Genomic DNA, 22,570 nt, shown 5'->3' with positions numbered 1-22,570 from the left:
TAGATGAACAAGGGCTGGCCAGACCTCAGGGCTGCATATCTTTGGCAAGGTTTTGAAAAGTCAAAATTGTAAGCTGGTTTGGCTACAGATCCTGTGTTATTTGTCAAGTGAAACGATTTGGCTCTTGGGTGAGAAGAGAGGGTGATAAAAAAAGCTACACATAGAATCTAGATGGCAATATGCTTTATTATTATTATTATTATTATTAATGCTTTAGGTAGCTCTAAATAGGTGCTCACAGTGTAGCTTTATGCCAGGATCATTTCAACTCAGAAACTGCTCTTCAAATAACATTCACCAAAACCTTTGGTACAACAGACCAACACACACGTACCCTAACTCAGATGCAAGGTAACTTGCATGTGAATGCAGAAAGCAGATGCAAAAACTGTCAACGCTCTTGATTCTCCTAAGAAACACTAACAATGTAATAAAAGCAAAGGTCTTTCCAAAAGGCATTCAAATTATAACCTGGAAACCTGCATTCCTGAGGAAAAGAAAGACAAGATGGACACAGAAATTTGCAGGCCACATGCCTTTTATTACTACCTTGTGAATATTTTTCCTTAAGTGCTTTTTCTCCTGCTTGTATTTTCTAACGTAATTCAGCTCCCGTTACATCCCTCCAAGCTGTAAGTTTCCTGACGACTGGCTAAGGGGTAAGCTTACCATCACTGAAATGCCAGAAGAGGCATTATCAAGGTTAGAGGGAATTTTCCATCAGATGACCACAGTTCACTGCTATAGCTCACTGAATCTGCATGGCTAAGTACCCCACTGGGCAGAAAATGGCTGCATTGAAGCTGCCACTTCCTTAACTGCCTATTTAAGTAGTTGCTGGGCAACACGTAGGTGCTGACACAATGCGCTTGACTTTGAGATTCTTTTAAAATGTAAAATCAAAATTAAATTCCACTGAGGTCCTAAGTAAAAACCTGCAAAGGGTAAACTGGGCATTCCTGCTAAATAAAGAAGCAAAGAATTAAAAAGACCTGCCCTACATACCCTCATAAAGAAAAAAAAGACACAAAAAAAAAAAAAAAAAAGGTGGCGAATTGTATTTCTCTGTATAACTTTTTCTCTACCACATTTGAGTGCAAATGCTTGGCCTGCAGATCAGATATGCATCATATGTAACAGCCAGTGCTGGTGAAACAGCATGTTCTCAGTGAGCGGAGAGGGCATTTGGCAGCATTTTCCTTACAGCCCTAAATCTTCTTTCTGTGTCCTCTTGCAGATCCCCACGATTTCCCCAGGAAGTCAGTAGGAGCTGGTCACTGGACTGTTACTGGTTTCCAGGGGTGCCGTTCCTTGGTGACCTTCAGAGTGTATTGTTTCAGACTGGGGCAATGTGTGAGGAACGCTTCTACCACCTCCTGGCTGACCACACAGTAGCAGTGGATCTCCAACAGATTTCTGCAATGCCTAGCCAGATCTACTAGAGAGGAATTTAAGTCCTCCGAGGATGTGGTTTGCAGTGTCAGCTTCTTTAAAGTACTGCTGTAGCTCTGGGTGACAAACCTAATCTGACTGACCATGTAATTATAGGTATTAAGTTGCAGCGTGCTCACAGGTATATTCAGCTTTAGGATCCGTGGTATTTTGCAGGCAGGGACCGTATGATCAAACTCTAGGTCTACACAGAGTTGAGGATGCTTTTGACATACAGCAGCCCAGAGCTCTTCTGAGATGACCGGTATATATTTGTCCAGGCGCTCACAGAAAATGTCTAAATGGGTAAAAGCTGCTCTTTCAGGCTTCAGCAGTTCCTGAAATACATCGTCAGACAAACTTGCATAATAAACCCCCAAGGCTGAGAGCTTGGGACACGCTCTGAGAACCTTCCTAATGGTGTCTGGTGCCACATTGCATACCAGGGTGCGGTTGTTGATGAACAAACTGTGCAAGTTTGGGTTGGTGGTAGCTAAGAGTTCGACAAGCTCACCATCAAGGGTGAAGGGCATTTTTCGAAAATCAATATGCTGAAGATCTATCTGGTTTTTAGCATCACATATATTCCGTATGCTCTGTAGGATGTCCTGGCCAGAGTAGAAATAGGGATTCTCCCCATGGCACACAATGCATAGCTGCTGCAGCTTGTGGTTCTGTTTTGCCAACATATCCAAGATCCGTGTCACATTCTTCCGGTTGACCTCCTTAGACTGGTCAAACACAATTTTCAGGTGTTTGATTTGGCTGAGAAAGTGGAGCAGGCTCTGCAGCATGCCTTCCTCATCCTCTGAATCACAGCTGGAAGGGTAAAAAAAAAACTCTTAGTCACTGTGAACGCTGAGCTGAGCAAGTGCAGAGCAGATACGCTCCTTTACTAGTGCTTCTGCAAACATCAACAGATTCCCCAGACATTTCTTCTCAGTTGATGCCTGGAGAGTCACTGTAAGGCCAAACACTGAAGGAGTCAGGAGGTGAGAAGAGTCAGTCCCCAGAAAGACTCACCAGAGAAGTAACTGTCATGATGAAGTTGACTAGTTAGTAACTATCTCTTGCCATTTTCAAATGACAACTTTCCATAAAACCCAAGTTGGCAGCAGCAATTAAAAAACTCCAGCATATAACACAATTTTATCTATTATATAAAAAGGTGCTAGTCATATAAGATAATACCATCACACACAGAAATCACAATTAATGTCAACAATGTCACAGTAGGGTGGTGTAAGTGTTTGACAGGCACTGAAAACATAATGATCTAGTTATGCCTGCAGAGATGATCGGACATGAGAAACACGCTGCTCTTACCTGATCTCTGTGAAATGCCAAACAGAGCTAGAAGAAACAGCTGTAGCCCACTGTCTGCACACCTGGAAGACTGTGTATCTATCTTGAAGAGAAAGATAATAGAAAATTTGGATGAGGATTTCTTCTGGGATGTAGTTCCACAGTTCTGGAACTGGCGCAGGCATTTTGCCAATTGAGTCAGGTTTAAAAATGGGAAAAACTTCCAAAACTGCAATTAATTCTCCAAAGTCCCTGTTCAGAAAAAACAAAAACAAAACCAAAACAAAACAAAAAAAAAGAGACACACACACATTAGGAGTTATTTAACAAATCAAACGAATGCAACTGGATCACAGAGGAGGTCAACATTTTTTTCAAACTTGAAATTTCACCAAATGTTGAAACTGAACACAAAAATGAGGAAAACCTGGTTTTTTTCAATTTTTTGCAATTTTTTCAATCAGTCCTAAGAAGCTGGGTGATACTTTTCAAGAGTTAAAGATGCCAGATCAAAGCTTTGGGGGGGGGGGGGGGGGGAAAGCCTTTTTTCCTGCAGTGAGGTTTTGCTACTCTGAGTAATAAAAACGCAAGGGAATTTTCTAGTACTGCTGCACTGGTATTCAAAAAGCTGAGACAGATTTCTCAAACTGTGGGGGAAAAAAAACCCCTCTTTGCAAGCAGAAGCTCTGCACAGAAAACAGTCCCACATATCTATTTTTTACTGATAGTGAAACAGAAGGCCTATAGTAAAAAAATGGTAGCTTAGTCACAGTGGTCCTTGTCTGTGATGACACGTGAGAGTTTGGAAAAAGTGTTTTATTACTGTGACTCCAGTTCTCAGAAATTGCATTTATACATGTCTGACTTAAAAATGGAAAAGAATATTTTGATTGACCTTTCATGTGAACTATAATGCAAAAGAATAAATGCCTGGGAAGAAGGCTGAGGTTCTTAGCATCAGACCATTACCTAACTTTTTGATTCATCATGTTCCAAAAAGTGTTTTATCCATCTTCTAGATTTCTGCACAAATAAAACTACCAACATGACTTTCTTTTTTCAACCCTTGAAGAAAGAAGTGAGGTATTTTTAAATGCAAACATTCCCTTTCCTAGGCTAGCACTGGAGCATGGGCCAAGTCTTGCAATCTCACTCTGAATTTCATGGCATGCTCTCTTGCTTTTGAAGCCCCAGGTCCTGGAGTCACAGCATTACCTCAGCTTTGCAGGTTTCATCTAAATGAAAACCTGCACTTCTAGATATCCTAAGTAGGGAAAGAGTTGAAAAACATGAAGCAAGTTTGGAGTAGCGATGCAAAAAGCATAATGCAGAGGGGAACACAATTGCACGTTTTTCTAGAATACGCCGCTTTGAAGTGTGACTCATTATTTTGAGTGTGAGGTGGCAGTAGCATAGCAGCTATACTATCTTATCTACCATCGTATCAGCGACAACCCCTGTTCCACCCAGCCCTGAGCTAGAACAGCCAAGTGATACAGTCCTGCTTCCTTCCTGGGAACTCGCTATTTTTTGTCATTTTTCTCTGACAAGCACCTTGATGGTTCGGATCCTGCTTTTCTACTTTTAGCTGCTTTTGGTACAGTCTCTAATACATGTTTGCCAAGATGTTAAACTGCTCTTTGCCATACATGAAATCTCACATGTTCAGCTCCTTTCATTTTCCTTTTGGTATTTTTCCTGAAAGCCCAAGCCCTTGGAGCCATGTAAAAAGGACCTTGAATCGCTTAGAAAGCAAGACTGCATTTCTAGGCATGGTGATTGCTTGGAAAAAAACTTAAAAACACAGCCTGAGAGCCGGAAGGCAGGCAGAAAGGCAAAATTATTGGTGTTACTTTGAGTAACTGAATGGCTTTGAGTCTCCAAGGAGCACGGTTTGTGGTCTGTGAACACTGTGGGTTGGCTTGGGTCCACCTTGGGTGCCTGCCCTGGCGAGGACAGCCAGGTTCGGACCGGATCTCGTGAGCCATCAAGGATCTCCCCGCTTTATTAACCACGTGACGGAAGGGGTGCTGCCGGCTGCCGCACCGAGCTTCATCAGCCCTCAGCGCGGCAGGCCCCAAGGAAGCCAGGCAGCCGCTGGCTGGGGGCGAGTGGCCGGCAGCCCAAACAGGAACGGGCGGTGCTGAGCTCGGGCGAGACGCCCAAGGCGCTTGGGCCTGGCCGCCGCTCTCCCTGCGAGCCGAGCGACATGGGGAAGCCCCCCGCCATGGCATCCCCTCCAGCCCCGCGTAGGCCCCGCCAGGCAGTCTGGGCAGGGGGGCAGCGTACCTCTCGCGGCGGAGCCCATCTTCCCCTGCGCTCCCTGCCTGCGGCTCCCAGCACCGGCTGCGCCCCAGAGGGAGGGGCAGAGGAGGAGATGCCAAAAATAACAGCTGAGAGAGAGGCGCCTTCCCTGCCCACGGGGTGGGAGCCAGGATGCTGCGCTATCCTTTATGGGAACACACAGATTAATAGCCCTGTCTTCCTCCTCCTTCAGCACCCGTGTGTCGGGTGTCACCCCCCGGTTACCCAACACTCCGCTTCCCTGAAGCTGCCCCTGTCCTACCCCCGCCACACGTTCCCCAAGCAGACACGCTGTTGAATCCCGAGACCCAAATCTTGTGCCAGCTGAGCCCTGCTGAGCCGCAGCCTCTCCCCTCACTGGCATCTTTACTTCCCAAGTGGGAGACAACAGAGTGAAACTCCAAGTGCTTATCGAGCACTTTGATTTCACAACACGGGATTGCTCCCTGAAAACATACACTCAGCAAGGGTTAGCAGAAGAGAAACTCGGGTCTCGGCTACCCTTTCTGGATTTTATTCCCTCAGTATAGAGCGAACGGATTAGCTTCAAGGAGAAAATGTTCACTGGACATGGGTGGGTAATGGTCCCCACAGCAACTCACCCTGTGGTTCCCATCTGGCTCTGGGAGCCAGCGCTGCTTCAGGCTTGGTTTTTGTAGGGGAAGGTTGGGATATCTGGGCTCATTTAAGCCCATTAACCCTTAAATGTATGAACTCACAAGTTGCTTCCTAAACTGTCGGCAAGTAAATGCCTGGTTTCCAGAAGCGCTGGCACCACCAGGCCTGCTGATCCTGAAGGGGACTGTGGGTGCTGCCTGCCCCCGAAAGGGCCTGACCCTGTGAACCACAGCACTGAGGAGAGCCAGCCCGGATTAACCCCTTCAGGGATTTATTTCAATTGTGTTTTTCCTTTGGCAAACAAATTATATTGTTAAAATACTGTTGTTGTAAAATAGTATTAAATAGATATGTATTTTAATATATATGTATTTTATATATATGTATATTAAAAAAAAATCGTTTATAATGCTTTCCACTCTTGTTTGACGTTCAGTTCCCCAGAGAGTTTGCACAACCTGATTGCCAAGCCAGAGTGACAGCAGCTAGCATGTGGGCACAAAATCTGGCCCTGGGGCCACGCCAGCTTCTCGCCAGCTGGGGACAAACAAGGGAGCTGCTGTTACCCCTCTGCTTGCAGCAGGACATCCATGCAGGACAAATGCAGCCTGGGCAGGAGGCTGCTACCTGAGGTTGAGCGACGGAGACCTAAATCCAGCTCCTTGCTTTGCTTGCCACAGAACCTCTCATGGCTCGGGAAAAGCTGCTTTACTCTCTCTACCTGTTCATTCAGTTTGCCAAAAGAGCACAATGGAGTTAAAACAGCCTCACCTGGCTCAGAGAGAGGTGGGAGATTATTCAGGTGTTACTGCAGGAAGGACTAAACCAGAACACCCAGCAGAATTCAGCAGCTATATTGACACCATCATCTTACCCCTCCTCCCGGAGACCAAAGGACCAGCCCAGGTGTCCCTACCTGCTTGCAGAGCTCACTGTCACACTGCTCTGCTTTTGCTAAGCAGAGTCCCAGAGGTCGCCTCCATCAGTGTTGCTCTCACAAACGGCACCAGACTCCCGCTCGTCTCTTTTGGGAGCTTTCCTCCTTCGCCCGCTGCGCTCTTGAACAGCAGTATCCCGTCAAGCCTGCTGGATTTGCCTGCAGAAAGGAACTCCACATCATAAACCCCTCTCCCCTCCTGAACAAATGGACACCCCTGGATGCTGTCACAGATGCTGCAGTTACTGCGTTCCTCAAATTATCCTAGGACAGCTTTTCAGAATGAGGTCCAGGGAAGGGAGGGTGTTAAGAGGTGAACTCCTCTGCTTCTCCTCAGTAATTACTAGCCCAACCAACCTTTGTTTTCACCGTTCACCCTCGTTAGCGGAGTCACGGGGGGGAAAGCTGACAGTCCTGGCCAGGACCCACCAGCCTTGCAGTGCCGTCAGCCACAAGCTACCCAGGGGCTTCAAGCAACCCTGCTTTCCCGCATCCTTAGCGGACCAGGGACACACACCCAGTCCCAGGTGGTGGGCAGCTCGTAAACTATCTGAACAGAGTAATTTCTGACCATCTTAGATAGCCTCACCTACGAGAGTCACCAAGTGACCGAAGCTGGGTGGGCATTCAGCTGCTGCCGGAGCCACCAGCCGCCTTGTGCTGTGGAGACCTGGAGGCGTCAAGGCACGGCGAGAACCGCTCAGACCTCCTCAGCGAACAGCAACCTTCCCCGCCGCCGGGCCGGGCCGGGCCGGCGGCTTCGTGTGGAAGTAACACGGGCCGAAACCCAGCTCTCGGGGCTGGCTTTTGGGGCAGCACAAGAAACGCAGAAGATATTCGCGGAAAGCGGACTACCGCTCGCGTTGCAACGGGCTTTGTTTTGGGCTCGGCTGGGGTTCTTTTCCGCTTTTCCGTTAATCCCCCTCCGCCCGCACGGGGCCCGGCTCCCCGCGGGGCCCAGCCGCCCGGCCCGTGTCGGCGGAGCAGCGGGCGGCGCCGCGCAGAGGCGGAAGTGGCGGCGCCGAGGCCGGGCGGCGGCGGTGGCAGAAGGTAAAACCTCCCGGAGCCGCCGGAGGGGGGCCCGGGCTTGCGGAGGGGGACGGGGATGGGGGCGCGGGGACGGGGCGGCCGCCGGGGGTAGGGCCCTCCGCCCGGTGCTGCCCCGCTCGCAGGACGGCGGCGCCGGGGCGTTCACGGGGCGGGTCAGCAGGCCCCGGCGTCTGACCCGGCGGGGACATCCAGGTGCCGGGGAAAACGCGGTGCCACCACGGGCGGCACAGGCGGCCGTGCCCAGGGCTGGGGGCTGCCCCGGACTCACCGCGCTGGCTCTTTTTCCAAGAAATAAAGACGCCCCCCCCCCCCCCCTTCCCTCCCCCCCCAGTGAAGTCTTTGGCAGGAATTAAGCAGCAGCCGCCTGAGGCGTGCCAAAGGTCGGCGAAGAAGGCAATGACGATGATCGCGTACGTTCCCTGTGGCCCGGGGCTGGTCTTTCTAAAGCACCCGCAACCGTTTGACCGCTGCTGCTGCCGAAGCCACCGGCGAGGGGGGGACTGGGACGGAGCAGTGCTCGCTGGGCTGGAAGACTCGCCTGCGGGGATGATGCTGCAGAGGCACAACAGCAAAGGGCTCGTTACCTGAGTTTTTGCAAGCCCGGTGTGATTTCCAGGCTCTCCGGCGTTGCTGAGTCGAACCGGGTGGTTGCTGAGGAGCAAGAGCCTGGTCTGTGTGGGGAAGGGTGGGCAGGGGCAGCGGGGCCCACGCTGCAGCGATGGGAGCAGGGTCCTTGGACATCATCTGCCTCTGGGCTGGTAGGGAGCTCTCGGCCGTTTGCACTTCAAAAGACAAATTGTTCTGTCGGTTAAACCTTTTAAATATTCCGCGGCTGTAGTTTTCTAAGATGTTACTCAGATTCTGTTGCCCTCCTTCTGTGAGATGCTAGGAGATGGGCGCCCAGATCCCAAACTTCCCGCCCCCTGTTTGGAGGCCCAGACCAGGCCTGGACAGCAGTGGCAGTGCATCCTCCTCTTTCTTCTTTACGAGATGCTTTTCTACAAGGCCTGTGTGATGTGGCAGCCCATGGCCATGGAAACACTCCTGCATCCCCCACAGGCACTCTGTGAACTCCAAAGTTCAACGTGAATTTTATTATCCACTGGTTATTTCCTGTATTTTCTGAACAAGTAAAAGGCTCCCATGCTGGGCACAGTTCAAGGCTATGGTAAGGAAACAGGGGAGGCCATACGTTCCAGCGCTCTGTTGGATCTGCTGCCCAGGATGGAAATGGTTCCCAGCCCCAGCGACCACCTGGAGGACATCTTGTCCGTGGGAGGTCGTCATCTTGGTCTGGCAGCCCCTGGGGACAAAAGATCTTTGCACCCACCATCTAAAGGACATCTGAAGTCAGGGACACTGTCATGGCCAGCAGTTATACTGTCAGGTCAGTGCTTTGCAGCCGAGGGAAGGCTACTGGGGTTGAGAAAGAGGGCAGAAGGCATGAAGGAAGGGATGCCCAGGGGGAAGCAGCTGATGGTGTGACAGAGATGCAAACAAGTAGTCAGAGAGGGGGCAGGACTTGGGACTGGGGCTGAGTCAAAGGCCCCAAATTACTTGTCACTATGATGTGATGAAGGGCTGACTCTGAGCACTGCTGTCTGAGAGAGCAGTTTCGGGGGGCTTATGGTGGCTGGCTCATGGACATGCTCAGACAGTTTGTGTACATACCAGAAAGGAGAGGTGGCCATACTTGTCTCCTGGGCTGTCAGGTGCGCTCCAGCCACCACAGTCTCAGTCCAGAATTGCCTATTCTAGTACAGTTTTCCATGCTGAGCATCTGTAGCCTGGGAGGTGTTTTGGTTCATCTTTGCCTTCGGAGTAGAGTTGGGTGCAGTTGTGGTAGGTATAAGCACTGAGTTAGCTGGCCAGCGAGGAACACGCATGATGAGAACAGAGAGGTGGATGTGCTGTCTTCCAGGTACGTTGCTGGAAGAGGCAGATGGTGGAAGAGGAATAATAAATGAGCTAGTACATAAAGCAGAGCGATAGCCCTGTGTCATAGAATCATAGAATGGTTTGGGTTGGAAGGCATCTTTAAAGGTCATCTGGTCCAACCCCCCTGTGATGAGCAGGGATGTCTTCAACTCGATCAGGTTGCTCAGAGCCCCATCCAACCCGACCTTGAATGTTTCCAGGGATGGGGCATCTACCACCTCTCTGGGCAACCTGTGCCAGTGTTTCACCACCCTCTTTGTAAAAAATTTCTTCCTTATATCTAGTCTAAATCTACTCTCTTTTAGCTTAAAATCATTACCCCTTGTCCTGTCTGTGTAAAGTGTCCTGCTACCTGAGCCCTGGGCTCTGTAATGTATCCTTTAGTGGGACAACCAGGGGACTGGGACCTCAGGCAAAATGCCTCTGACTTCAATAGGGCTTCAGTCCGTGTGAACCTGCCAGGGCCAGGACCGCTGCATGCTCCCTGGGGCACCCCAACTATGCATCTTTAGACTTTGCCAGCTTGGCTAGGCAGTCAGAGGCTTGAGGACTGAAACTCTTTGCTTTGGAGTCTCTTTGGACTATAAAATGAATGGAAAATGAAAGGAGAGCTTTTTGAGCTGCTGAGTCTTTGGGACACCATGTCCCACTGTGCTATGCTTTACAGAACAGTAAACTCCTCAAAGATTACACTTGCTTTAACAACATCACCACCTCCTCTAGGAAATAACGGTAAACCCCCATAATCCTGTTATGCCTGTGCTTAGTGTTTGCTGTAAGCACTCACCTGGCATCAGGCCATTTTCCATATAGTCTCTCAGCTCACCTGTGCGATTTTGTAGGGTGCTGAAGATGGCAGACAGCTCCGGTCCTTGGATTGGCAGCGCTTATCTCTTCCTCCAGTCGACGTGCAAGACCATCGTTCTGCCATCTCTCTATGAAAGCTCCCAAAAGAAACCTAGTGTGTTCAAGGCGCTGAAGCTGGCATTAGCAGGTACCCATCCTCTCCGATATCTTGGCACACTGTCTCATCTAACGCAATGCCTTTCTTTAATCTCACACTCATGGGTAAGGAAAGCTGGTGCTCATTGTATTTAGGAAAGACAGTAAAGTGGAGCAAGTTCAGCAGAGGTACACCAAGATGGAGTACTTGTTGTGTGAGGAGGGGCTGAGGGAGTTGGACCTGTTCAGCCTGGGGAGGAGAAGGCTTTGGGGGACCTACTAACAGCCTGCCAATACCTACGGGGAGCGGGAGATGGACCCAGGCTCTTCACAGTGGTGGATGGGGGAGTGAGAGGCAACAGGCACAAATTGAAACAAGAGAGGTAGGCACCAGATATAAGGACAAACATTTTCACCATGAGGACAGTCAAGGAGTTGCCCACAGCAACTGTGTATTCTCCATGCTTGAGCGTTTTCAAAATGGGACTGGATAAAGCCGTGAGCAACTTGGTCTGACCTCAGAGCTGATCCTGCTTTGCATGGGAGGTTGGGCTAGAGACTTCCTGGGCTTCCTTCCGACTTGAACTATCCTATGAGTTATCCTACTTTATGAATGTTCATTTAAACCCATTTATGTAAGAGGGGAATCTGAAAGAAGATTTAATTTCTGTCTTTATACCACCACAGAAACATGATTTCTGTTTTAAGAAGCTGATTTTTTAAATTGGTGATAGCCAGTGTAAGTTCTTTTCTGACAGGCACAACTACATTAGCTTCAACTCTACATAACCCTAATTACATCCAAAAACGACTTGAGGTGCAAATGGCCATAAAACTATGTTTCTCTATCCACCCTTGCACCAAGCTGACTGCAGAATAATAGTAATTTGAAGAGTTTATCATACTTACCTAGAATGATTCTCATGGTGTTCTTTACCTGTCATACAGCTGAGCCTATACTGTTTAATTGGGCTTGTGTAACTATTCTGTAATTTCTTTGGCAATCATGAGTCTAGCCAAGTCATCCAATACAGGCCTGCTCATCTTGCAACAGCTCAATCCAAAGATGTGAAGCAGCAGGAAGCCTGACACAGTTGTCCAGTTAGGCTTGATTTATGGCTGCTTTGTGTCACTGGAATGTGAATCTGCTCACATGTTTAAAGAAAAGCCCACAAAAACGCTAAATCCTACTATGCTTATTCAGACCTAAAAAGGACATGAAATCTGAAGCTGTCTGAGGTTTCATGAAGAAACGTGTGCAAAGTCCTCTCTTTTGAGGTAGCTTTACAGCTGTCTTGTACATCATTCGTAAAGGTTTCCATGTCTGTGCAGCTTTTCCCTCCGCAGCCCTCTTACCCTGTTAAGGAGGCTTCTGTTTAACCAGCACTCACAAAAAAACACAGCATGAAGAAAGTGATAAAGAGATTTCTAGTCAGCCACAGTGAATTAATATGCTTCTCCTAGCTGCCTAACCCCATGTCCCAGTTACACATCTGGTCCAAACTAGACTTTCTGATGCAACCAGGACTCAGTAAACCCTGTAAAGCCACTGTTAGATCACATACTTCTAAATGCCAGGTCACTTGTCCTGCCTAATGTGGAGCACACAAGTCTGCTTTGCCTTGGGATTGTCCTCCAAGCATGTCTAAATAATGCCATCACGCGTGGTTTAGGAATACCTGATGTATTGCTGGTCTGAGCTGGCACCTCCATACGGCCCTGTGCAACAACAGGTCAAGAGGTTAATTCTGGTTTGGAAGCAGTACAGTCAGCCTCCCACAGGCCTCTGCTGCAAACAAGAGAAAAACACATATTTTGAACTGTCATCATCAGCATACAAAATCCCTGTGGAGACAAGGTCAATGTGCACAGCTAATCAAATTTTGCTGGGAGAAGGAAGAATGAAGGCCTGACCAATTTCTGTTGTTTATGTCGCTCGTGCTCCCCCTGCACTAATGTTAGAGGGTATATCCCTGGCTTCTCCTTGCTTAGATTTTACCGTGAATTAATTCTCTGTGCAAAAGACCTTAACAAGTCAAAGCCCAATCTCAAGCAGCCTAAATTCCTGTGGCTGGATCTATCATTCACTGTTTGTGAGATTGTGTTGAAGGCTCAGAGCCAGCCAAAAGTTACCTTTAGGCATGGAGTGAAGAGGAAATGCTGGGTCTCTTTCCAGGACCTTCATCACTGCATAAAACTCCAGTCACAAGGACTGAAGTCTGACTGAGCACTGAGCTGAACTCTGTGCTTTCATCCATAAAACTTTGCTATGCTACTGGTTTAGCGTAACAATTTCTGTCCTGGAAACGGAGCCTCAAAAGTAAATCCTCCCCTAATGAACGCGTTGGGATAATTACCTGGGCTGTAGTACTATACGGCTTCAGTTGGGCACCTTACTTCATGGGGATTGATGGTGGCAGGGCAGCAAAGACTTAATCCTTTCCTCTTGGTTTTACATACAGGTTTTTCATCCCAGAGGACTTTATCACAGAGAGAAGAGAATTCAAAAGCTACTCCATTGCAGGCTTGGTGGTGGATGGGAGTGGGTCTGGGTTGTTTGTCTCATGCCTGGGTAGTGACTTTGCTCACTTCTCCCTGCCAGACTCCACCGGCAGCGTGAATGGTGTGGACATGCTCAAAGTGCACTGCAGCCACCCGCACCTGATAGTCCAGCTCAAGTTCTGCAAGCAGGAGAACTGCCGCCGGTTCCTGCAGAGTTACCGGGAGGGAGTGCTCCAGGAGTCCCTCCAGAATCACCTCCAGCTCTCCTTGGCCATGACCGCAGTGCCTCTTGAAATGGAGCTGAAGGCTGGCAACGAGCACCTTGACAACATGCTGAAGGATGAGGATCGCTGCCTGGAGTGCATCTACAGAGAAAAGGTGAATGGGAGAGGGAGGGAGGCCAGGCAGCAATGAGAGGTGGTAGCACAGGACTCGGGAAGGTGGGTGCAAATCTTGCTCTGCTGCAGTGTGCTGTGTTGTTGACTTCTCCATCTTTCAGTTCTCAACTGTAATATAGAGAAACAGCTCTGCCCTTCCTCAGAAAAGAGCTGTGCACTTTTCTGGAAGGGTAATAGAGTTACCTAAAACAGCCTACAGAGATTCTGCTAAATCGCTGTGGTTTCTGTGTATAACAATTAGCGTGGCTGTTATCACCACTAGGATGCGGAATTGTAGAAGGTGCAGTTGAGAGCATAAGCCAGTGTGCCTCAATACACCTTTGAGGCAGGCAGAGAGGACAGCAGTCCTGTGTGGAACCAACACCGCTCAGCACCTTCCTCCCCCGCCTCACACAGCACCTCCTCTGAGAGTAGCACCTAGAAATGAGCGTGAGTGCAAACACTCTGCACGTTATACCAACAACTTGTGACAGAGTGAGGACACACAGCATCTGCTGCCAGCAGGAGTAGGCTTCCCTTCTGAAGGCAAAGTCCCTCTCTCAGGGGTGATATCTTAACGTCTAGCTCATTGCACACTGGCACTGGCACTCTAATCCTGCTAGCAAGAGCAGTGAGATCTTGTCATCTCACCACAGAACCACAGCACTTGACATGATTACACTCATTGCCTTTCTCCTCTCCTCTTTTTTTCCACCTGGAACTAGCAATACCTTATAGCTCTAGTTCCCTCTAGATAGTCCTGACAAATGGGTAGTCACCATCTACTTGGGAAGATTACGCACAAGAGCGTGTTTTGCCAGGTTGCTTTTCTGCAAGCACAGAGAATGAAATACAAACCTTTCAGCCCTGGACCAAACAACATGTGATATCCCATACTCTGTCAACTTCTGCTTGCTGCTCTCTCCCTCTGCTGAACTAGCTGACCAGACAAAAGAGATGGGCTTATTCTCAGTTCCCCAAAACTGACTCAGTCTGACCGCTGCCTAACAGTGCAACATCAGAAAGATGACACTAGGGCACAGCTGTCCCTGGCTGAGGGCCGTGCTGGGTGCCTGCTGTACGTGAGCTAAACACTAGACTGAGTCAGAGCACTCGCCAAGTTTGACTCTTCCCATGTGCTTTGCCTTCTTCACTCTCTTTCTTATGATGTGCTTTTTGGAGGTCAGACTAGTTTTCTCTTGGTTAATGAGAAAAACTGGCTTGGAGAGGATCCAGGAACAACAGAACTTAGGTAATGGAGGGGCAGAGAGAGAGAAAGCCTGCTTTGGTGGCCATGAGCTGTTGGATCAGGTCACCCTATTCTGTGGGTCTGACCCACATAGGTCATCCTATTCTGTGGGACTCTTGTGGAGTAAGTCAGAGAAGCCACGCTGCCTATGGTGCATCCTAATTCTTGCAGGCGGCTGCTGAAAGTAAACATGAACTACTAGCAGTTTTGTGCAACTTGTAAGCACTCACTGCTGCATATGAGAAACCCAGGAGGGGGAGATTGCTTCTTTCGCATCACATTACAGATTCAAATTCACATATTGCAGCCAGAACTCCATTAGACTATCTCATTTGGTCAGTTTAGAACTCATGCTATAGCTGTCTCATTGCTTCTCTCTTGACACCATCACCTTAAGCTGCACCTTCCAGCTAAGCATCTACAGCTTTACAAGATGGTGAACCTGGCATGAATCACTGATGCTGTTTGCATTACAGCCTGACCGCCTGCGGGATGAGGAAATCACAGAGCTGGAGGAATGCCTCAAGAGCCTGATTGTTCACCAGAGCATCAACAACAATATGGCTGTAAAAGACTGCATGTCTCTGAACTCCCCATCTCTACCTTATCCTTCTCAAGGCAGCTCCCTTTCCCCACAAGTCACCTTCATCTTTCAGGGAGAAGAGTTCGGTGAGTAGCTAGAATTGACCAAGAGAGCCCTTGGTCTTCCTCATCTCAAAACCCAAGAGGGAAGATTAACCTGACTACATATTGGGGTCTACCTCAGATAAACCAAGGATTTCCCAGCATCCCGTAAGGAAGGAATTACAACAGTCCTAAGATACTGCCATGCTGCTTCAGATCAGGCCTCAACCTGTTTTCTTTTCTGGGGTGGCACAGAACCAGATGCTTCAGAGTCTGTGTCCCTTCCAGGTTCCTCCCATTTTAAAACTCCTTAATACTGAAAGGAAGAATACAGAGTAGTTTTCTCTTCCTCCACGTCATTTGGTTGAGGTGAGTTAGTAGCATAGTTTGGATCAGACTGGGAAGGTTATTACAGACACCATCAGCCCTGTTTTCAGCCAGGACTGGATTTGTCCAGGCTCCCTGCAGTGCACCAGCTGTCTTTGGGGTCTGTCCCCTACAGAGAGCTTTCAGACAGACTCACATAGCAATTCTAGCTTGAGATCAGCTAGATCACTTCTGAGTGTGTTTAAGCTGTGTATACAGTCTCCAGTGCTAAATAGCCAAGGAAAGAGCTCCTGTCTGTGTTGCAGTATTTTGAGGATGCTTAGGTAGGGAACAGGGGACTTGGTCAGAAAGGCCTTGCCTAGTTGCTTTGGAAAGGCTGAAACAAAAGAGGATGTCCATCAGAAAAAGAAATATGGTCTGGCAAACCACAGGACAGTCCCATCCTGGGGGAGGAAAAAAAAAAAAAGAGAAAATAGGCATTACTAAGCTTGTGGGGTGGGGGCAAGCACAGACACTCTCTGATGTGGGAGGACTTCGGTAAGGGAATGGCCTGAGCAAGGCAGGGAGCTCAGATGTGCCAGGGCACCAGGCTGTGAGCAGGTAGCACTGTCACCACATGCTACAGTTTGCCACCCGTGGCACCAGCACTGCCCTGGGGGATGGCAGACTACGTGGAGAGCAGACATGTTCAGTTCATACACAGAGAGCAAGGCGACACTAAGCGGTGAGGCTTACTCCAGCCAACTTTCCCTTTCCAGTGGTGGAGGAATGCCGTCGGAGCGCACAGACCCGTGTGCATGACCCTCTGCGCATGGTGGGGCAGTCTCTTTGGCTTCGCTGCTCTTGCATTTCTGCTCCAAACTCACAGTGCTGCCCTGGTGTTAAAACACCGGAGGACAAGCAGAGCAGCTCCACAGCAGTTTAATAACGTGCTGTGGACACTGAACAGATTCCCTGCTCCACAGAATATTGAGCAAACCTTAGACTGGTCCAAGCTGCATCACATCAGCCATGAAACCCCTATGTTTTACTGGCCCTCTGTCCCTTTCAGCCAACAGAACGCTCACACCAGACGACCACCAGAAATTTGCCAAGCTCGTGTCCAAGAAATGGAAGCAAGTGGGTCGCTCTTTGCAGAAGAACTGCCGGGCCCTGCGTGATCCTGCCATTGATAACCTGGCCATCGAATATGACCGAGAGGGACTATATGAACAAGCCTATCAGCTGCTTCTCAGATTTATCCAGTCGGAGGGGAAGAAGGCCACGATAGCACGCCTGATTGCAGCCTTGGAAGAAAATGGTCTCATCAGCTTGGCTGAGGAGCTCTTGGGCCTCCATTCCAATGAGGACTGCTCCTAGAGCCCGAAGGGTAGTGGCATCGCTAAGGGCTTTCTTGCTTTAGCTAGTGTATAAGACTGCTGCCAGTGTCTGGAAATGTAAAGTCCTGAAAATCACCGCAGGTTTCCATGTAGGTGGGAAAGCCCGGGGGAGAGGTTCTGTGCTTGCAGAAGCCAGCGCGGACCTCTGACATTCCTTATTTCATTCTGTTTCCAAGAAGTCAATGTTACCTTCCCATGAACTGGTGAGAGAGGCTTTCAGCCTGACTTCCTTCAGGACTGAAATGTCACAGGGAAGCAACCAGACAGAGAGCCCTAGGGGAGAGTGGGGGAGAGGAGGAAAGCAAGGAAGGCATCTTGGAGGATTTCTCTGGGAAGCAGACAATGCCACTGTTTCTCAGGCTATGGCCCAGGGCCATCACCTGGACAGCTGCAATATATTTTTTATATTGAAGACATTTATGCCCCCAGGCATGACATCCAGCAAAGATAGAGGGGAAATTAAGGAAAAGTCAATTCTATATTCTTTTCCTTCTTCGTTCTTCAAACAAGGAACATCTGTGGCAAGTGCATCTGTCCTGCCCTACTCTAGTATAGCTCCTTCCCACCTCTCACCACCTGAAGGTTTCCCTTTTACTTGGGACAGTTATAGTCTTCCACAGGGCACAAGGTTGCTGCTGTAGAACAAATTTCAGGCACTGAACAAGCAATATGGACAAACATAAATTCAGAGAATGATTCCCAACTTTTTCTGGACCGTGGTGGACAATAATATATTGACTACATCATGCTTAGCTCTTTCCCACCAACCTGAGAGAGCCTGCATCTGTGAAAAGCAAAACACAGTGCTGAAAGGAGAACAGTCTCCTAGACAGAAAGTTACCTATGGAGCGTAGATTGGAACTGCTGCTCTAAGGTGTGTTGCAGCATCAAATACCACCCTGAACCAAGCCCGCAGAGCTGAGCAATCGTCTCTGACCAGCTGGCTGCTAGTGCCTTCGCTCATTTCTTAACCGCCTGCCCTCGGCCTGCTGAGTTCACCGGAGAGGATAGCTCACGCCATCGTGTCTCGCAAGTGTCGGGATCTGCACAGAGCCTTTCCCTGACGGTGTTGTCACTGTGTGACAATTGGGCATCAGCTGCTGTGCCTGGATTTACCTGCCCTGATTTTGAGGGTTAAAAATGGCTTAAAGGACAAAGCACCCAAACCCCAGGCCTGACTCGTGCTTTCAGTTCCAGTGGGAGAAGCTGACTCTGCTGGTATGGTTGACACAGACTGTAACAGAGCAGAGAGGTTACACCTTTGCCTGTAACAAAGCAACGAGTATCTAGCATGATATGGGTCCCGTAAAGCACACCACCTTCATTACCTTTGACATATTCCCTGCGCTTTCCTGATACGTTTTTACTTATCCTTTTTCATTAATTTTACCTCTCTTTGCTCTTCCCTTCCATGGTAATAGCCAGTGGGCCTTGGAAATTATTTCGGATACAGAGGATGGCTCTGCCAGCACATGTAAAGCCTGCACGTGCACACAAGTATCGGGCTGCTGGCAGTCATGGTAGGACCAGCTTTCAGACAGGCAAGCCCTGATGGCCTTTTAAACCACAGCTCGTATCTTAATCCTTCCTGGAGTCAATGCTGTAATTCGATAAGGAGGGATGCAACGTGGGATTCAGGTGTGGGCTCAGATCTGAGTGCCTGGGGCTGGTGCTGCTCCCTTAGCTTCTGCTAAAATGTATGCTGTGAGCATCAGACAACTGAAGACCCGGATCAGGAGGATTTAGATGGCTAGCTTCTACCCAGTTGGGTTCCACATGCCTCAGATATGCTGAGCATCGCGTTCCTCAGTGTAAGCCTGAGGAACCTGGCTTTTTTCTGCAGATTTTGAATCCCTGAGCTTATGTACACAGTGTGGAAAGGAAATGGAGGCAATCAAGGATGGGGAGAATGTTTTCAGGGTGTGAGTGAATTTCTTCCTGTCTTGCCCTTAGCTTCAAAGGAAGCAAGACTTCATGCAGGCACCATCTCTACAAAGACTGTGGCTCCGTGACCTTTTATTAAGCCATTCTACATCAGTGCTGTTGCAGTCTCATCTCCCCCATTCCTGCTCCGTGTCCTACCCTTTCCCTTACAGCAGTACCAGTGCTCTTCCCCAAGTGAAGCAATTGCCTCTCTGACAGTTTTGCTTTTGGGACCAGCACAACGATGCTGATCTTAGTTTAGGCTGCTGTGGAACCATACCTCAAAGCATTTAGCTTTCCTGCCAGATCCCAGCTAGGGAACTCTGTTTGGCAGCAACCCACCTGGCAAGTGGTATTTAAAAAAAAAAAATATCAGAAACTTGAAAATTACTTTAACAGCAAGAGGGTTTGCTCTTGATTTTGCAAAAATTATTTTTTAGAAAACAATGTCATATGCATAGCCTGCTGTCTTGTTTCTTGCTTGTAATGAATATTTCTAAGCTCTCAAACTAGCTATTCATGTGCACAACTTTCATATACAGTTATAAGGCAACCACTGAGTAGTGAAAACTGCTGGCTTTTATAGCATCTGTTAATGCTCAAAAGGAGAAGTCCAAAAAACTTCCTTGCTGCTATTACTGTATTACAGAGGACTAAGCATGAATGCTTTTTTTCTTAATGCAAACCTTGTGCATTTATTCCTCTGCCAGCAATTGGCATACATGTTTCCTCTTACTCACAGATTCCCTCTCAGAAGTGCCATTAAGTGCTGGAGCTCCTGGCAACCTTTCTGGAATATCATCATCTTTAACAGCATTCACAGGTGCCTTCATTGCAGAGACTCAAAGGAAAAGGGTTTTCCAGTGATATTCCATGGTGGAATTGTCTTGAGCACATGGCATGGTTTGGGACCATAGCAGTGGCTGTTTCATACCTTCTTTTCCATGATTGGTCATCATCATTGTCATCACTATATGCAATGAAAAGTCTATTCTGGTCTCAGGCAGACTCCTTCCTGCTAAAAGAGTAGGTTTTTTTAGTATTATCTGGCACAAACATAGATGGAGACAATTTTCACAGATGCCTTAGATGAAATAATAGATAAATTGGATCACGAGCACATGGTGTCATTTGCATTGATTTGGCATTTGGCTGGGGCTTGACTCTGAATTTACTTCTGGTTTACCCAGAAGGTTTTACAGCAGTTCTACACCAGTGTGCAAAGACAAGGGAACTGGCATCACACAGGGAAGGAAGAAGCACTTGTGAAGAAAAAAACATTAGCAGAGACTTGTTGGAAGAAATTAGAGGTGTGTCTTTACCTCTGATAGTAATGCAATGAGTGGAACTGAAGAAAGAGCTAGATGTTGGGGATACTTGCTGATACACACAAAACTCAGCACTGTATTTGCTAGACCAAGGGCTGTAACAAGCACCCCTGGTGACTGCCTGGCTGGCACGCTCTCGGAAGAGGAGTGCACTCGCACTTTCTTCCTTGCCTGTGCAAAGTTAGTTGCACACATACTGCACCTACTCAGATGCCAGATATGTAAGCAACACTCCCTTACTACTATTTGTAACGATTAGCTAATGTCTAGTGTGTGAGATAAGCCATGGACAGTGCTGCTGCTGGTGAATTTGGCCTTATCCTGTAACAGCTCTTCTATATGTATTGAGATCTGTCTGGAAAAAAAAAAAAAAAAAAAATCGGGGGTAGGGTGGGGGAAGGGTGGTGTTTCAGACTCACACATGCAGCAAACCAGCACACAATATTAAAAGCAAATAAAGATGCAAATCAGTTGCATATAAAAAATGAAATAGACAAAATATAAAACAAACAGCAGGATCCAGGCCAAAATGTGCTTACAGGAAGGGATCCAAGAGGGCTTTTTTTGTAGTACAGTTTGTTTTTGTAGTTTTAGCAATGCTTCAGATTTGAAGGAGGCTCCTTTTAGTCTGCCAGAAGGAATAAAAGATCCATCCAAAGGCAAATTTGAATGATTTGTTTTGGCACAGCTGAACTACAGTGTTCAAACAGATTAGAACAAAGAGAAGACTGAAAGTTAAGATGCTCACCAGATACACTTTGACGTGAGGCATCTGACAGAAGTAAACTTGAGAGTATACCCTGATATAAAATCCTCACAAAGGAAAATATCAAACTGTCCTGGAGAGCAGTTAGTGAAAGGCTGACTTAAACCCTCTTAGATGCTTGTTAAAAATACACCATAGATCTTAATCTGCTGAAGATGACAATGCACCATCATGGCAGATGGGGAAGGTGCTCTCTCCCAGCAGCTTCAGTTCTCACATGCCACAGCTGCTTACAGTGGACCAGTTTGTAAGGTGAAAACAGTACTTGACTCAAAAATAAGGAAAGGGTTCAGCATTATTGATTGGAGGTGCTTAATAGTCATGAGCTGGACCTTAAAGAAAGAATAAAATTTTCTTCCAGATTTTCATAGCAAGCCAAATTAAAAATGAATGTCAACAGCTCACAGCAATGCTTTCCAGGTTTCCGTTTTCTGCTTCAGCCCTACCATTGAAGAGATGGATATCTAGATTATTTTTAGTGCAAAATGGGGTGCTAATGTCACAGCATTGCAGGTTACGGAGCTTTATGAAAAAATGAGAGCCTCCAAGTAAAACAGTTTGCTGGAGTTTCATAGCTGGGAAGTCTCAGAACTATATCTGTTTCAAAATTTGGGGGAAGTGGAGGCAGAAAACAGAATATACATTGCACCACTGTCAAGGTATGGAAAACATAAAGGCAAGAAAGCGTGTAGGCTTAGAGCTGAGGGAAACTACTTCTTCAGAGAAGCCGTAAGTGCTTGGTGCGGGCACTGCTCCGGACAAAGGTCGTTGCCCAGTGTGAGGAAATTGTGGTTTTTTTCCTTACCTGTTAATTTTGCCATTCATTTCAAAATCCAGTTCAACATTGAGAAGCTGTCCTACGGCCTGGGTCACCGTGTCACCTCCCCTCTACGGTTTCGAAAGGTACCTTAGAGCCACCTCCGAGTCACACCCTGGCAGCTGCCCACAGACCCTGAAACCAAAAGTGAGCATGTACAGCAATGAGGAGCCTCGAATTCACTTAACCTGCTGATTTAGTTTAACTGAAAATTCTGGTATAACCATTAACCTCTGGTATTGTACATCTTAAACCAAGGAGATGCTAGAATGGGAGTCAAGAGGGTTTCTTCAGTCTAGCCCACATACTGGAGCGTGTACATGAAATTGGTGAGATATACTGCTTTACACTGGACAAGGGTCTGGCCATTTGTCTTTTGTACAGATGGGCTCGAACGGTGAGGCAATTTAAGGCCTAGAGTCAAAAATTGTTTTGGTTTTTTTTCTTCTCTGGATTGAATTTTAAAGCCACTGAAGGGGTTTGGCCATACATCTCTAACTGAAATCCATAGGTCATGTGTGGTTAAAAGTCCCTTAGTCATCAATGGAAAAATCCCTGCTGACCTTCTATTTCCAAATTTCCGTGGTATTCAGCATCACATCTGGATCAACCATCTACAGCTACAGATTGCAATGCCATGTATACTCAGGTCTAGGACATTCAACCTCCAAGGAATTGTCTTTTATAGAAAAAAGCACTTTGGTCTATTTTTTCTCCATTCTTTTTTTTTTATAAATAAATACACACTTTTGA

The 22,570-nt window shown here is 47.7% G+C and overlaps 2 protein-coding genes across 9 annotated transcripts; one reads left to right on the top strand and one right to left on the bottom strand.

Annotated features, from left to right (window-relative positions):
- Positions 1–199: 199 nt before the first annotated feature.
- On the bottom strand, positions 200–7,567 carry FBXL8 (F-box and leucine rich repeat protein 8). Of its 6 annotated transcripts, none has more exons than XM_049804378.1 (4): positions 6,953–7,567; positions 6,533–6,754; positions 2,758–2,988; positions 200–2,250 (listed from the first exon to the last, which is right to left on the bottom strand). In XM_049804378.1, the coding sequence occupies exons 3-4, from the start codon at positions 2,919–2,921 to the stop codon at positions 1,275–1,277; spliced, it is 1,140 nt and encodes a 379-aa protein (XP_049660335.1). In that variant the 5' UTR covers positions 2,922–2,988; positions 6,533–6,754; positions 6,953–7,567; the 3' UTR covers positions 200–1,274. The 6 variants fall into 6 exon arrangements, with proteins under 6 accessions (XP_049660335.1, XP_049660341.1, XP_049660338.1 ...); XM_049804384.1 differs by having other exon boundaries at positions 2,758–2,839; XM_049804381.1 differs by having other exon boundaries at positions 7,113–7,567.
- A 22-nt stretch (positions 7,568–7,589) lies between these two features.
- On the top strand, positions 7,590–22,570 carry TRADD (TNFRSF1A associated via death domain). Of its 3 annotated transcripts, XM_049804391.1 has the most exons (6): positions 7,621–7,645; positions 7,977–8,055; positions 10,426–10,577; positions 13,128–13,405; positions 15,130–15,322; positions 16,656–22,570. In XM_049804391.1, the coding sequence occupies exons 2-6, from the start codon at positions 8,042–8,044 to the stop codon at positions 16,961–16,963; spliced, it is 945 nt and encodes a 314-aa protein (XP_049660348.1). In that variant the 5' UTR covers positions 7,621–7,645; positions 7,977–8,041; the 3' UTR covers positions 16,964–22,570. The 3 variants fall into 3 exon arrangements, with proteins under 3 accessions (XP_049660349.1, XP_049660348.1, XP_049660345.1); XM_049804392.1 differs by lacking the exon at positions 7,977–8,055 and having other exon boundaries at positions 7,590–7,645; XM_049804388.1 differs by lacking the exons at positions 7,621–7,645; positions 7,977–8,055 and adding an exon at positions 8,656–9,032.

The sequence above is a fragment of the Accipiter gentilis genome, chromosome 7 (assembly GCF_929443795.1).
Source record: "Accipiter gentilis chromosome 7, bAccGen1.1, whole genome shotgun sequence".
Lineage (NCBI taxonomy): Eukaryota > Metazoa > Chordata > Aves > Accipitriformes > Accipitridae > Astur > Astur gentilis.
Note: the sequence above shows the minus strand (reverse complement) of the source record. Positions and strands in the feature narration are given on the sequence as shown.

What these genes read in the sequence shown, in the direction of transcription:
- FBXL8 (XM_049804378.1), bottom strand. Translation starts at nt 2,921, where the DNA reads ATGCCTGCGCCAGTTCCAGAACTGTGGAACTACATCCCAGAAGAAATC. An exon ending in TGGCATTTCACAGAGATCAG is followed by an intron (nt 2,251 to 2,757) that starts GTAAGAGCAGCG and finishes TTACCCTTCCAG; the next exon opens with CTGTGATTCAGAGGATGAGG.
- TRADD (XM_049804388.1), top strand. Translation starts at nt 9,010, where the DNA reads ATGGCCAGCAGTTATACTGTCAG. An exon ending in GCCAGCAGTTATACTGTCAG is followed by an intron (nt 9,033 to 10,425) that starts GTCAGTGCTTTG and finishes GCGATTTTGTAG; the next exon opens with GGTGCTGAAGATGGCAGACA. An exon ending in GCTGAAGCTGGCATTAGCAG is followed by an intron (nt 10,578 to 13,127) that starts GTACCCATCCTC and finishes TCTCCCTGCCAG; the next exon opens with ACTCCACCGGCAGCGTGAAT.